This window comes from Anser anser (assembly GCF_964211835.1).
Source record: "Anser anser genome assembly, chromosome: 8".
Lineage (NCBI taxonomy): Eukaryota > Metazoa > Chordata > Aves > Anseriformes > Anatidae > Anser > Anser anser.
Genome location: NC_139728.1, coordinates 2,983,465 through 2,998,850, shown reverse-complemented (window position 1 = coordinate 2,998,850; position 15,386 = coordinate 2,983,465). Strand labels below are relative to the sequence as shown.

Genomic DNA, 15,386 nt, shown 5'->3' with positions numbered 1-15,386 from the left:
GGACACTGTTTGCATCACCTGTCAAATTCTGCCAATTTTCTTTAACAGAGAACAGTTAAGAATCCTCAATATGAAAGTGTTGGACCAGATTCTTCTTTATGCAAGCTTTATAATATGATTGTATGCTGTCTTTATAACAGAAAGTAATCCTGACAATTTAAAATTATTATTATTTGCCTGGCTATACCTTGTTGATTAATTGATCTCAGTATAATCAGACTTTACAAATACCTACGGTAGCAAAAGACACTGTAAACATGAAGCAGAATGATTGTGTTTGAACACAGAAATGATCACTAAATGACTGTAGTCTATCCATGCAATGTAAAATTACAATAAACATGATGGTAAAGAATGTTCTAAAAGACAGACCTGCCGCAATTACTGTAAGGAAATATTTGCATGAAAAGACTTGACATTCCACTTTCGTTATATCTACCTACTTCTTAGGAAGAAAGTTTTCCTCACTTTTTCAGTTTGAGTGGATATGTAAACATTTTTGTTACTTAGCCCCTGCAAATATTATTAAAAAGTTGAAATAGAGCAATCAGATTGCCAGCATTCAGAGTACAGGTATGTACACTGCTACTTGTACAAAGTTTAACCCTCCAAGCTCTCCTTGATATGATTATCACTGCTTCGGTTTACTTCTAAAAACAAACAAACAAACAAAAAAAACTTTCCCCAAATCATTACAATATTGACAATAAGAATATTTTTCAGAGGGATGCACCTATTGGGATGATTGAGTATCCTACTTTGCTGCTCTTCAGAAAATTATGTATTAATTATCTCTCTAAGGAAAAGATGACTTCAAAACATTAGCTTTATTTATCTATAAATTGGGATCCTGAGACTCAGGAGGGCCACAAGAAGATTGAGAGAGAGGTGTGAAGAATTTAAAAAGCCTTAAAAGGTAATGTATTACTAACTCTAAAATATAATATGAGATTATATATGAGAATATGAGAGAAACTATTAAGAAAATTAAGCATGCTAATTTATTTCCAGCAACATTTCAGTTACTCTGAAGTGCAAAACTCCTTTAATTCCAAATATTTATACCTGCCAGGATGCAGCTACCATGATTTAACTGCCTAAAATTGCAGGGAACAGTTTCATTTCTTCCTGGGAAAGGAATGAATGTTTATATCTGCATTTAATAATTATGGTTGTTCGTAGTCTACAATTGTAAGATGTAAGAAACTGAAAGAAATAGTTCTTCACTGATGAAGAATGCAGAAGAGATTGCAAAAACATACTTCACAGGGGTACCTTTTGGGAAAAAAAAAGTTCAAAATGGTGCTTTCAACAGTTAGTATTTACCTTGATTCCCAAACTGAAGGTTTAAATTCCTTATGCTTTGTAATTTATTTGTTGTCATTATTTATTGTATTTATTGTAGTTATAAACATCTTTGAATGATACTTCTACTATGGTTTAATGATCTCCAGTGGTAAATTCCCCAGGTCATTGTACAATGATTTTGTTGAAAACTGATTTATGAAACCGATCACCTTTTTTTTACTATAAAATTTAACTAGGTACAATTATTTTGCAGAGAGAAAGCAATTGGTAAAATCTGTCAACTTAAATACATTAACTATGCTTAATGATGTAATTGAGGAGGTATGGCAATACTTTAGTTTTCATGTCACTGTTCCCATCTGGTAGCTGTTACATACATTGATGCATTGAGCCTGAAATTACAGTCAGATTCCTGTGGCTGAACCTGAACATGTAAGAATCATGACTGAAACTGCAGTTTGTATTGGATCATTTTCTGCTGTGAAGACACTTTGGGAAGTAAGAATACACAAGATAAATGAAGAATTACGGAAAGAAAAGGAATTCAGACAGAGGTCTGCAGGAAGGTAGGTAAATTGCAGATAGTTTGTGAAAAACTAAACCATAAGGTACGCTGCAGTAGACTGTAACTAGTCTTTTCAAACTCATCCAGTCCAATTCTTTAGCCCTTACTCCAGCAGAATTCCCACTGGTTCAAATCTGGCAATATGTTCGTCAAGCGAAGAATTGTGTTCTAAGATAAAAATATTAGCATATCCTAAATCCACTAAATACGGATATTAAAATTCTCTCCTGTATGGATTACTCTAACCAGTGGAGTAATTTAATTTGCTATGCTTTATTCTCGATGGAGGAATTAACAGGGTCACTTAGTTTTCTCTGTGGCCAGCAATTTAATGAAATTTGAAGAAACTAGCAGTTTTGGAACCCTTCCTTATTTGTCAAATGTGTTTTGAAATGGAATTACAAATTCAAAAGTTACTAATGAAAAATAAAAGCAGAAAGAAAGAGAATTAGCTTAATTCTCGTAATTCTTATTCAAGGCCCGTTCAGAAACCAAGCTAAAAGAATGCTTAGCTGGTTGACCTTGTCTGGTTGTACTTAGTTCGGGTTGAACTGAATGCTTTCTGTCCCAAGAGGTTGTTTCAAAATTGGAACTGTAATTTCACATGACTTTATATTCTTTTGCCCTGATGCAATACGATGAAACTGAATGCAGTTTTGTTTTCCTTCTGACTGTAAATTTGAAGAACTGTGTTGAGCTGCAAATGAATAAAATTCCTATAAATTACCCCAGACAAACATTACTTCATGTTCTTGTCTTCCCTTAATTGATAGTATAACTAGCATCCAGAGGTAATAAATATTGTTTGTCACCCAAAAATAGTTACTGTTTCTTTGTTGTTCCAGAAAATACAATGGGTAGTAATTATTGCCAGTATAGAGAAATACTGAAAGAGTTTCTTTCTGTTGTAGGCTACTGCTTGTCTGGGAGGAAAGAGCAGCTTTAGCAAAGCTCAAAGAAAAAATAATTAATGAAGATGGAAGAGCAATTTTAAGGATAGAAGAAGAAGAATGGAAGGTAGTGTTAATAGGTATTAACATTGCCTGGGCTGAATGACTGATGCATTAGAAAACTACTATTTACATCTTTACACTTACAGCTGTACTATTTTTATTCTATGAAGCGCTCATGCGGTGCTTTGCTAACAGTGAATTGAGGTGCACTGTTGTGAGACTGTAAGCTGACTTTTTTAGTCCTGAGTATTAAGCATTGCTCTGCAAAAATACAGCCCAAAAGGCTTTCCTCCATTAGAAGAGATTTACATTGCAAATTATGAGTTTAATTAGGTAAATTCTCATTTTGTTAATGTACCAAAACTACTGAAATATATCAAGGAAAAAAAAACCCTGTGTTTAGATGCATAAGATTTCTTACTGTTACTTTTTCTAAAAGAGAAAATGAGTAAGTTAGATTCCCAGAATAGTTTATTGTTTCTAGTGTATGTGGAGAAGTGCTAACTGTAGAATCAACAACTGAATGGAATCTAACCACCTTAAGCTGCAGAGCTGTTAGCTTCACCAACACAGAAATGCAGATGCTGGTCTATATGAAGTGAATCAGACCATGCTGGGCCAGTGAGAGTAACAGCCCCACCCAGAAATACTCTGGGGGTCCATAGGTTAGTGTAAGGAAGCTCTGTTCTTTAAGAACAAATAACATACAAGCACTGCAGTTTTTCTATCCCTCTGCTCTTGTGCTCTCAGCTGCTCACTGCTTCTCTTTACAGAACAAGAAATATAGTTTAGATCACCACTGAAGTGCAAAAAGCAATTTAGAGCAGTTTCGTCTTCAGTTATAAAGCCTGAAGCTTTTCAAGTAGTGACAGTAGTGCAGATATCTAAATCCTGGGAGCAAACAGTGGGCAGGTTAAAACAACAATTAGAATGACACACATTTTTGGAACTATTTTTCTGGATCCTACAGTATAGCTCAAGAACAAGGAAGACTTATTTATTATAATGATAAGACGAAGTGTTAATATTTCAAATAACTAACCACCACCTTCTACCAAATCCTGTATTATTGTGTATTAAGCCAAATTTCTTCTGGTCTCTATTTCTTGTCTTAGACATTACCTTCATGTTTATTGAAACTACTCCATCTCCAGGAATGGCAGCTTCACAGAACTAGCTTGCAGAAAATTCCTCAGTTCATTGGAAGATTTCACAATCTTGTTGTTCTGGATCTATCCCGGAATTCGATAGAAAGTATACCTAAAGAAATTGGTGAGCTGTGCTTCCTTTTATTTTAAGCTGTTTTTCTAAGAAAATTAATTTTGTTCAAATATGCCGTTTTTGTGCATTTTGCCTCACTAGCATTCTAACTGGGTAGATAGAAAACATGATTTAAATTTGGCAGTGAGACAGAGATCTTAAAGCCATTGAGTCCCTACAAAAAAAAAAGGCGAGATAAAAAAGACGTATCTTTATGAAAGCTCTCTGTTGGGGGGGGGGGGGGGAGAAGAGCTTGTAAGCACAGCAGTTATTAGACATGAGAGAAAAGTGATACTGAAAAACATGCTATAAGTTCTGAGCTCACAGCATGAGTTGCCCTTGTTTGTAAGTTTTCGGGCTTTTTTGAAGTATTCAACTAGAGTTCTGTACTAGTGTCCTGAAGTTCTTGAATTTGAATGATTTTTTTCTAGTCAGAACACAAAGTGCTTATAAAAATATTAGGATAACAAAAACCAGTTAATGTTGTCTTTCAAATCTGATAAAATGTTGACGTTCATTCTTTCTCATTTGTGCTCTCTGCAGGCCAGCTGACTAGCCTCCAAGAGCTGCTTCTCAGTTACAATAGAATAAAGTCTGTTCCTAAGGAAATAAGTAATTGCATCAGCCTGGAAAGATTGGAACTGGCTGTCAACAGGAATATCTGTGATCTCCCTCCTCAGGTTTTGAGATACTGTTCTATTGTTCTATTTTTTTTTTTGGTAATGTGTATTTTGAATTTATTCAAAACCTATTCTCATTAGAAGTTGCACTCTGTGTTCTCCGATTTATTTTGATATTCTGACTTCATAAATACTCCACAGAAACACACATGACCAGTATTCTCACAGGACTAGTCAAACTGAAGTCACATGAGAAGGATATACATATATGTATACCTGAGTAGTTGCAGGAGCCAATCTGTTTTTGTCCAGAGTACTGTAGTTGTTAAGGCATATCAGCTAATGCAACTCAAAAACCATTATTTGTTTACAAACTCTGAAATATGTTTTAATGTATTTTAAATTCTTTTTTCTTAGTCATGATTACATCACTGCTGTAATGGAACATGTATGCTAGCATTAAATCTCTCTTCCTTTTCAGTTAAGTGAATTAAAGAAGCTTTCACACATAGATTTGTGCATGAATCAGTTTACTACCCTCCCTTCAGCCCTTCTCAACATGCCAAATCTAGAGTGGTTAGATATGGGGGGAAATAAACTCCAGGAGCTTCCTGATGCAATTGACAGGTAAGTACAATTCAAAGATCACATCTTAGTCTGAATTCTGCTGCACTGAAATTCTAATGGTTTAATTTGTCAAAAGATTATTTTAATATTAACCTCAAAGCAAACTTAAGATTTATCAGCCCTAATGCATTTTTGATAAATTGGAATAATCAATTCAATAAACAAGTTATAAATTTGCTATCAGTTATCAAGTTAAATGTTTCTTGCCAATGAATTTTTTGAGATTTTAGTATTCTTTATGAGTCCTTCATGTGACTGACTGAATGAATAATTCATTCATGATTCTTAAGATGAATCAATTACCATTGATTCAATTACCATTGTACCATTAACCATTGTATTAATGGTTAATTTTCTAAATCTTGACTGATTGTGCAAATACCTACTTTGACAGAATGGAAAATCTCCATACCTTATGGCTCCAAAGGAATGAAATAAACTCTTTGCCAGAAACCATTGGTAATATGAAAAATCTTAGTACTCTTGTTCTTAGCAACAACAAACTTAAGGATATTCCTGCTTGTATGAAGCACATGACAAATCTGAGGTAAGAAAAAGCTGCATAAATATAAATAAAAATGCTAGCAGATAAGTTTTAAGGCTTCCCTTAAGTTGTGTATCATTTAAAGAACATAAGCTATGATAGATACAGTCCCAAAGGTGAATGGAGACTGCAATACATTTTCTCATTTCTGAAAGGCCCAGATGCTCACTTCTAATTGGCCTTATATAGCGCTCCCTAAATCCAAGAGCCAGGAGGAAAGATAGGTGATGAATGTGAAAAAGACAAAAAGTACAATGTTGGCCCTGAAAAGCCAAACACTCAGAATTGGAGAAAAAGTATTAGCTATAACGATATGGATGAAACTCTTCTGTACTAGATTAGAAAAAAAAAAAAAAATGAAAGAACATAAGTTGTTAATTGGTACAATTAGATTATTTTGTACACTATGACAAACCTTCCTGTTATTTGTATTTTCATTTAGTTATTTTACAGAAAGAATATTAGTCTAAATAATCCCTAATCCAGTAAGGCAATTCTTCTGTTTTCAGACCATTTAGGAGGAAGCAGCATCTGTTTAAACACACATATACAAGCTCACCTGCCCAATATAATCTTCAGTTTGTGAAGGGGGAGATGTAGGCTTTATCTGTCTACAATCTGTTTTCCCTGTGTAATGGTAGCTGTTGTAGAATGTAGTAGGTTGAGCGTGGAGGGACAGGCTCAGAGGTGTCATTTTCCTCAAGTAGAGAAATGTCTGGCTTATGGTTCTTATTTGGCCCATTTCCTACAACAGCTAAAATATCCTGAGCATGCTGTAGCAAAAAGCCCCTAAGGTAACAGAAATACAGTCAGGCACAGGTACACGTGGAACAGCTGAAAGGGGTGAACTGAGAACAGAGGAAGACCGGACTGGCTCTTGCCTTGCAAACTTAGGAGAACACCAGCATTTGCACCCTTGTTCTCCACTCATCTGTTTGTGAAAAGTAGATGAGGCTGACAACTGGGAGAAGCTCAGAAGACTGCAACATTTTCTCCCATCACAATCAGCTACAGTTAGTTAATGTAAGAAGTCGTCTTCATTTAGTTTACATAATTCTACTAATATTGGTGGTTTCAATTAACTTGTTGTAAGATAGCATCTGGAAAAATACCCTTAAAATTACTTTTCATTTGTTCAAGATGTTGTCTGATGAATCTTAATTCAGTTTCAAAAGCTTTTTTCTCTGGACAAAACCTAGTGCAAACATAATGTTTTCCAATGAACTGTCAGATTTGTCAACTTCAGAGACAATCCACTGCAGTTAGAGATCACACTCCCTCCATGTGAGAATACAGAAGAGGAGGAGCAACAGGAAATGTACGGCATTGAATTCATGCACTTGTATATTCAGGAGTCACTGAAGAAAACAGGTATGGTTTCTTTTCAAATTCCAATCCCTCTGGAATAGAGTGAGGAAGGATAAGAATAGAGGGATGGATAAACTAGATGAAAGAAAACTAGGATACATATATGAATGACCCATGAAGAAACTCGAATAAAATTTTCCAGTCTAAAAACACTTTTACTGAAGGCAGGGACACTTCTAACAAGCTGAAACAGTAGGTCTTCCCAGGTAAAGCATATATTCTAGCAGGAACGTACTGGAACCATGGAACATGGTTCATGGAACATTGGAATGCACGTACTTGAGTTTTCTACAGCCTAGAGAAGTGGAAATTGATGACTGTCTGTTGTAGTTGCAATTTAATCAGAGTTAACTAGTATGGGGCTTCTGGCACTCTGTCGTACAAAGCTCAACTTTCACTCTTTTTGGATGTTGTCCAGGTGGGGACTAGCATATAAGTATGTAAGGGAGAGATGCTTATGTTCCCAGCATGCAGCACTTTTTAGCAATGAAGTACCAACATCTGACTTTTTTTCTCTCAACCACTCTCTACTGCTTCTCCCTGACATACATGTAAACAAAGTTCCATGCTACTTCTAAATTTCTATGACAGAAAAAGAAACCAACAAAAAAGATGCCCATGGGTAGTAATATCTAAAGCAACAGATTCTATTTCTCTGTGTGCTTGAAGGTCACAGTAAAAGACCAAAAAAACACTTTTGAAGGGATGTGCAGGTGGCAGCGGTTAGTTGCAAAGAACTTAAATTCATTGAAGATGTATTCTTCATGAGGGCTTAAGAAAAACGTGAAATGCTCTTTAGATCCCTAAGACAGCTTTTTTAAAAGCGGTATTTCCTAAATGAATATTCAAATTATCAAAAATACATCAAGACAGTTTAAAAATGAATTTTATTCCTTAATGAATTCCATTATCAGCATGAGCTGATGAAACAAGTACTTTGGCCTACTTAAAATATAAAGCTATCCTGAACTTCAAACTGAAAACAAACTACGTTCATTTCTCATTTTAACCTATTGTCTTTCAGGAAATTTGGAGAGTTGCACTTCTGGTCCTTCTTCTATCATAACTGCTAATGATTAAAGAATGTAACTGAGTGGAAGAGAATACTGAATATACTTCTTCCTAACAATGAGGCCTACAACCAGTTTCAAGTATTCTTAGGGATTTTTTTTCCAGTAATGAGAACTGGTTTGTGTATTTGTAATTCCAAGTGAAACTGGGAACTATAAAACCGTTTCCTGAGTAGAGGAAAGACTAAAACAGTTTTTTTTTGTAAGCACTAAATCTGCTTTTTAACTGATTTAGATAGATTTTAGTTTGTCTTCTACCAATTCCAAATGTCTATCCTGTCATGTAGTTGGCTCTGGAACAGCTGTCAACAGGACGTTCTCCAAGGATATAGCAGACTCTGTGTAATGCTGTAGTGTAGCCCTGTATCCTCGTTGTTGTAAATATCTGATCCGTCCATGATCAATCAGCAGTTTACAGAGGGCACCAATCTCCTTTCGCTCTTCAACTGGTAGCCTAGTTTCACGAACAGAAAAAACAGCATGTGTTAGGAGAATAATTTTAATTAACATTAGCAGTTAAGCTTAGAAAAACTACTGAGGTCACTATAAATTCACTTCAACTCAGACAAGCATCTCATTTAAATATTTTAAAACTGTGAAAAGTCTGTGAAAACTGAATTTTTGAAGTAGAATGTTTTTGAATAATTAAAGTATTCCTGTAAAACAAGTCCTGCTGAGGACCCAAAGCAATTTCATGTTCTACCATATGTAATCTTGCTTTTCTGCTGGAGTCTATATTTAAAAAAAAAATCACATACCCTTGCAGAGTGTCAAAACCACTCTCTGTTTTGCTGTATGGTTGGTCATGTTCTTCTGTGTTGTTAGTGTGATCTTCACTAGTAGAGGTTATGGTTTCTCGCATGCCACAAGTGGCCCAGCTACTCATTCTCTGAAAATAATGAAATTCTACTGGTCCAAGTCCTACTGATTTGAAGAACTCTCTGCCTACATAGTGTGTCCAGTCACATTTGTGATGGCAACATAGTGCGATAACAATTCCAGCTACAGGCTTGAAGTCGTCTTTGTTCCTTTCATTATCAGCTGAATCAGCTGAACTCTTAGCAGCCACTTCCGTCTTATCATTCTTAGGACGTTTTGCTGCAGGCTCTTCATTTTCTCCTTCACAGCAAGTTGCATAGCTTTCTACCAAACATCTCAAAGCGAGATCTGGAAAAAAACAGATATACTAAAAATATCAGTGACCACCCTGCGTTTATTTATATATCCCCAAAAGAATAAAAGTATGCATCACAAGCCAAACAACAACTTTGAGAATATTGAAAAATTAGAAGCATAGTTTGAAAACAAAACCTAAAGTGCTAAATTAATATTACGAGACCTCTAGAGCTCCTAAGGGCTTATTCTCTTGAGTTTTCTTCTACCCAAGTCGACATATTTTGGTTAATTGAGTGGTATATTGAAGGAGGACCTCTTCCTTGTAAAACATGTCACTATTTGCTCTAAAAGTTTAATACCTAGGATACAGTAAAATATATGCTTCTTAATGTTTGTATACTTTTTAATAATATGTATACTTCTTAAATGTTTACCTGTGTCGTCTTTAACAGTACATATACAAGCATCAGAGTTGAAATGTCTTTCTCAAGTTAGTAGGCATGTAATATTAGGAAAAGTGTATATGTTGAAAATTATGAGGACAGAAAAAAAGTTCTTATTTGTTTGGGATATGTACTTAGAGCCAATACAATGTTAGAAAGAAAAATATTTTAGGATAGAGATGACTGTAAAAAAATAAGTTTCAACAGTTGACAAGGACAGGACCCCCCCCCACTATTATTTGTTCTACTCTGTCATAAACTGAAGTACAACTTGGGTCTACTATTATCTATTTTCAATTCCACTGCAGTCAACAGATATTTAGAATAGCATTCATCAATAGCGAGCTAGATGGAAAGAAAAAGCATAAAAACTGTTTGGAAGATCATTCCCTTCAGAATGTAAGACATAATATCCTAAATTCCTGCAGTTAACAAATATGTAATTCATACCTGTGGCAGCCCCACACAAATGTTTCCCAATTCCTACCACGGGTAGTCTTTTCTTCTCTAAACTAGGTACCTTATCTGGAAAGAACAAAAAAACACAACCCATATTACTGTAGGGGGCAGTATATTTTTTTGGTTAATACAACTTCAGCACACTTAACACAAGAGCAAATAACTGTTTGACACTACTAGAAATACAGTGGTCTGCATATACGGTTACTAAATGGATTTTTTTTCTAAGATGAAGGGAAGCAGATGTTGTGGTTGAGAAGCATACTATTATTCTTGAACAACTCAGCTTTGTACAAACAATGTATTTTAATGCTGTTATAAAGCAACATAGTTTTGTTTCTGAGCAGCAACACAAACAATATATCAGTGAAATGATTACCAGAGTACTCTGGAATTATCTGTGGCCCAGAGAAAAGCTTCAGTTAAACAGTAATATAAATACTGTGACTTTTATTAAAATGCAGTATTAGAAATAAACGATTTTGTATTTATACTAGACTAATTACACTTAACCATTCCAGCCTTTCCATACTATTAAGTGTAAGCACAACATTAATGCATCTCCTAAAGACAGTTGTTAATACATAACCTACAGTATGTATTTGCATATAAATGATATACATAACTTGCTTCCTTCTGTACACCCAAAGATGTATAAACTTGCAACTTCTAAAAGTCTTCCAAGTGTTTTTTTGTTGTTTTTCATCCACAACACTGTCCCATAAATGTATAAAAAGCAGAAATTTTAAGTCTGTTTGATAATTTTAAGATAGTGATTTATATATATATACACACGTACCATTAACATGTCTAGGTAACCAGTAAGAATCTTCAAAACAAGATACATTTAAATGTACTACAAACAAATTGACTCAATATCCAGAATGAAAACCTTTAATTCTGAAATAAAGGCTTAAAATTAAGTCAAGAAGGAACCTACTTACTTAAACATAAGTGCTGAATATCAACTTGGAGCCTTTCAAATATAGAATCTCTCTTCTTATGTTTTCCATCCACCTGTGTAAATAAAACAGAATCATTAAATAGGGCCAGCCACTAATAATTACAGTTTTGCTGCAGCTACTAGTGCCAAACTTTTTGCTTTTAAGTCAACGTCTGCACCTTTCCAACATAAAACACCAAGATTTTTTTCTAATAAATACACTGTTGACAAAGTACAGAACACAGGAACACTTCCAAAACTTTTAACATTTCATAGAATGGCTTGTGTTGGAAGGAATCTCAAAGATCATCTAGTTCCAACCCCCTGCCATAGGCAGGGATGTCACCCACTAGATCAGGTTGCTCAGGTCCTCATCTAACCTGGTCTTGAACACCTGCAGGGATGGGGCATCCACAACCTCTCTGGGCAACCTGTTCCAGTGCCTCACCATCCTGAGTGAAGAATTTCCTCCTGACTTCTAATCTACATTGCCCCTCTTTTAGTTTAAAACCATTACCCCTTGTCCTGTCGTGTGACTGAGCAAGGAGTCACTCTCCATCTTTTTTATGTCCACTTTAACAACTGAAAAGCTGCAACGAGGTCCCCCTCCGGAGCCTTCTCTTCTTTAGGTTTTATGTTATTTTGAAGATAAAAAGCAAACGCTAACAACTTCAATAACAACAGCTTAAAAGTTATACGCTGCTAATGTGACAATATCCTCTTTTACCTTGAATCTTGTAGTTGCCCTTTCTACAAGCAAAAATTGAGTATCTTCAACATCCTGTAAGGCAACGTCAACCCAATGAGACAGCTTTCCTCGCCCAGCTCCAAACTCAATAAAACATCTTCCTGGACCAAGCAAATGTAATTTTTCCATGTTACCTAAAATGGAAGCCTACAAACATAGTAAGATTATTTATGAACCAAGCAAATATACACGTGTATGGCAATGCCTGACAGAAAATTATTATTTCATCAAACTGCAGAAAACTTTTTCAAGGCCTCCCTTCCATGACATATTAGGGAAGGGATCTTGTGTGTACAGAGGAAAAGAGTTAAAAACTCTGGCTAATCAGCATCACCTGACCCACAGAACTCCACCTAGAAGCCTTTGGAATGTACTTCTGGGATCAGGTACACATTAAGATAGTGTTCTTTGCTGATTCTCAAAGTAGCCATCCAAAATATGGGTGCTACGCTAGACTGCTATGAAGCATGAGTACCCACAGAGCCCTCTCTGTATCTGTGTCGTTATGCATTTTTAATACATAGGAAAGAAAAGCAGAGCACAGGAAGAAAGTATGGAAAACAGATGTTTCTCACTTTTTTTTTCCTTCCTCAAAGTTCCTACTTTGCTACAGTATGCAATCCATCTTGCTTAAAATTCCTATATATATTCAATATACACTAAAAAGGCAGAAAATAAACTCAGACTAATTCTTTTTATGTTTCTACACAACTGGAAAGTCAGCTTTTATTGAAAAAGTAAGAAATTCCTTTTACACTTAGTACTACAGTAGTTTACCTTTTGTAACTCAAATTTATTTTTAAGTCAATAGAAAATAAGTATAAATGAAAACTCACGAGAACCTCACACTGTACTTCATTTTAGGATCCTAATAAACTTTTGTTACTAACACTTAACAAAGCAGCTATTTTTAGGTTTAATATAGATATGCTAGTATTTGAAAAGCATAGAACTATATAAAGCGTATCAGATTTCCTCTATATGAAGTGACTAGCACTACGCACGTGCAGTCATTGGAATTTACACCTGGAGAATTTCACATTTTTGAAGACATCTACAGCTATTAGTAAAGCAGTGACCATACCTGTTGTTTCAAATGTTTAAAAGCAGATTCCCCATTCTTTGGGTCATTTAAGGCTTCATGTAAAGCCTTGTGAGACAGTATTTGTTCCTTAAGGTCAAGTTCCAGACCTGCATACAAATGCAAAACTTTTCAGTACAGGTGTCAAGAGTTCGTTTTTGTAACACGTTAAAATAATGAAACATGAGTTCAATTTGTGGCATTAACAAAATAGTCCGTTAAGAGCCTAAGTCTATCATCACAGCTTCGTAACAGAAAAATAGTTATCTGTAGTGATATTTGAGTGGAAAACAACAAAAAGAAAGCACAAAAGGAAGGAAAATTAGCTATATGAACAGCAACAAAATTCAATGTTTTATCATTCTCTCAATCAATTTTGCTAATTAAAATTTAGTTATTAGAGGATTGTCTACACCTTAATGATAATTACTCCAGATGTGTTCTAGTGTCAAATACATCTCACCTTTTCATAAATATTTAATGACAAACATAACAAGGAAATAATTCAATTCAAAATGCCTTATAGTGTTAAATGAACTCACCATTACTTGCTTTTTTCAACTTGATAATTAAATTCTCTAGCTCTTCTTTGGATAGGGAAGAGAGTGTTACCTTTTTAAGGGAAAAAAAAAGACCTTTTTATTTTTGCTAGTTCTTTAGTCATATCATAAATTGCAGCATGTTACGTAGGGAACAAGCTTTGGAACAAGTAAATGTACTCACTTGTTTTTCTGGTATTTCTGCTACATCTTTTAAACCTGCGTTAATATCTTGAACAAAGTAGACCTTCAAAAAGCAAGAGAAAAGCAATCTGATTCTGTTTATTACCATGACTTTCCTAAAGTCTGATCCTGAATACCCAGCATAAGTTACTGTTCTGGCATATTTTGACAAGATTGAATGTATTTATAAGAATTACGCTGTTAATGCTTACTAGACTGGTAACAGTGACAACTTTAGTATTTCTTATGTGCAGCACTGATAAGACAGAAACGTAGAGGCTAAAGAAGCCGTCTTTGTTTTCTTGGAACAGCTGTTGAGACACATCTGATTCCTTCCTTCGGCACTGACTGCAACTGCCAGCTTTGCTTTCTGTAATTCACTGCTAAATTGAGTGAAGCTGGCAGATACTTAAGTTAGCAGACTGCCAGAGGTAAGAAAACATCTACAGCTCTCTGCCAGTTGTGCTTTTCTAGACAATCTCTCATTAAGCCTCTAAAATAAATGATTCTGTGGCATTGTGAAAGCTTGTTCTTAGAAAACATCTGAGAAAATTCCATTTAGCATTTTCCTTCGTAACTAAGAGAACTGAAAAGTTATACTGAACTACAGTGAGATATAGTAGACAAGGAGCACGGAACGTGAATTCCATTTCAGCTGAACAAGTATGCAGTTTCCACACTGTGCTTATGGTAGTGCTTGCTAAGACTGCAGTTTTCTTCTTCACAGCTATTGTCAGCACAATAAATTCTGTGCAAAGCTGTAATGTTTAGGGCCTTAAAGGTGAGATGAAGTAATGCTGAATTTTACACTGTACTTACTGGTTTTGGCTTCTCTCTTGAATTGCATTTTTTCAAATGTTTTTGTAGCTGGTCTTCATATACAGTGCTACAATCCAAATAGAAAAGTAAGTAACACCATTTATAATGAGAACTCTGATTGAAAAAAAAAAAAGTATTTACATATACTTACTGTTTTGGATCAAGAGGACATGGAATTCTTTTTCTGTCGTTTTCTTTCTAGTTATAAAGAACAGGTTTAAACAACGTTTCAGCATGCATTTGGTGTTCCCATTTTAGAGAAGCTGTTGAGCAACGCTTGAGTGTTTTAAGACACCTATTCTGAGGTAGCTAGGTTAACTAGAGTGGAGGAAGCGGGTCAAGAATTGAATATTTAATAATAAAATACCTCCTAAACCCCTAAACGTTTAACTAAATGGCAGTGTTACCGCTGAGCTGATAGCCGTAGGACGCCAAGGTTCAAAGGACGGCCCTGTCCATGCAGCGGGACCACCACGGACGGAGGCGGCGGCTCCGGGCTCGCCATGGTGCCGCGGGGATCCCAGGCGGGCAGCGGCGGCTGCCTCTGCGCCCCGACCCCCCCCCCTCAGGACACCGCAGCCCCCAGGGCCCGCCCTTCCCGGTACCTCCTGGTGCCCGTGCTCCCCGCAAAAGCGCTTCCCGAGAGCCGGGACCATCCTGCAGAAGCGCTTCTTCCTCGCCACGAAGTACGCGCACCGACCCGGCTCCGGCTGCGGCGCCGCCATCTCGCTCCCAGCGCC

The 15,386-nt window shown here is 35.9% G+C and overlaps 2 protein-coding genes across 11 annotated transcripts in view; one reads left to right on the top strand and one right to left on the bottom strand.

Annotated features, from left to right (window-relative positions):
- LRRC39 (leucine rich repeat containing 39) overlaps positions 1-9,091 on the top strand; it is an 11,496-nt gene extending 2,405 nt beyond the window's left edge. For 3 of the 9 annotated variants that reach the window (XM_083846413.1, XM_083846411.1, XM_083846412.1), the window contains exons 4-11: positions 1,713-1,874; positions 2,785-2,890; positions 3,942-4,098; positions 4,630-4,766; positions 5,188-5,333; positions 5,728-5,880; positions 7,109-7,248; positions 8,270-9,091. In XM_083846413.1, coding sequence (XP_083702539.1) covers positions 1,713-1,874; positions 2,785-2,890; positions 3,942-4,098; positions 4,630-4,766; positions 5,188-5,333; positions 5,728-5,880; positions 7,109-7,248; positions 8,270-8,325 — 1,057 coding nt within the window. In that variant the 3' untranslated portion in view covers positions 8,326-9,091. Of the gene's footprint in view, positions 1-48; positions 917-1,674; positions 1,875-2,784; positions 2,891-3,941; positions 4,099-4,629; positions 4,767-5,187; positions 5,334-5,727; positions 5,881-7,108; positions 7,249-8,269 lie in introns of all 9 variants that reach the window. The other 6 variants (XM_083846415.1, XM_083846414.1, XM_083846416.1 and 3 more) reach the window with 5 other exon arrangements.
- TRMT13 (tRNA methyltransferase 13 homolog) lies at positions 8,116-15,386 on the bottom strand. Of its 2 annotated transcripts, none has more exons than XM_083846408.1 (11): positions 15,252-15,386; positions 14,798-14,844; positions 14,647-14,713; positions 13,829-13,891; positions 13,648-13,717; positions 13,109-13,215; positions 12,004-12,171; positions 11,278-11,350; positions 10,325-10,399; positions 9,074-9,482; positions 8,116-8,769 (listed from the first exon to the last, which is right to left on the bottom strand). In XM_083846408.1, exons 1-11 carry the CDS (start codon positions 15,369-15,371, stop codon positions 8,595-8,597), a joined length of 1,374 nt encoding a protein of 457 aa, XP_083702534.1. In that variant the 5' UTR covers positions 15,372-15,386; the 3' UTR covers positions 8,116-8,594. The 2 variants fall into 2 exon arrangements, with proteins under 2 accessions (XP_083702534.1, XP_083702535.1); XM_083846409.1 differs by having other exon boundaries at positions 12,004-12,057.

Coding starts and splice junctions, on each gene's coding strand:
- TRMT13 (XM_083846408.1), bottom strand. CDS start 15,371: ATGGCGGCGCCGCAGCCGGAGCCGGGTCGGTGCGCGTACTTCGTGGCG. Junction 13,892..14,646: donor CAAGAGAGAAGCCAAAACCA/GTAAGTACAGTG, acceptor TGCTTTTTGAAG/GTCTACTTTGTTCAAGATAT. Junction 13,718..13,828: donor CAGAAATACCAGAAAAACAA/GTGAGTACATTT, acceptor TCCCTTAAAAAG/GTAACACTCTCTTCCCTATC.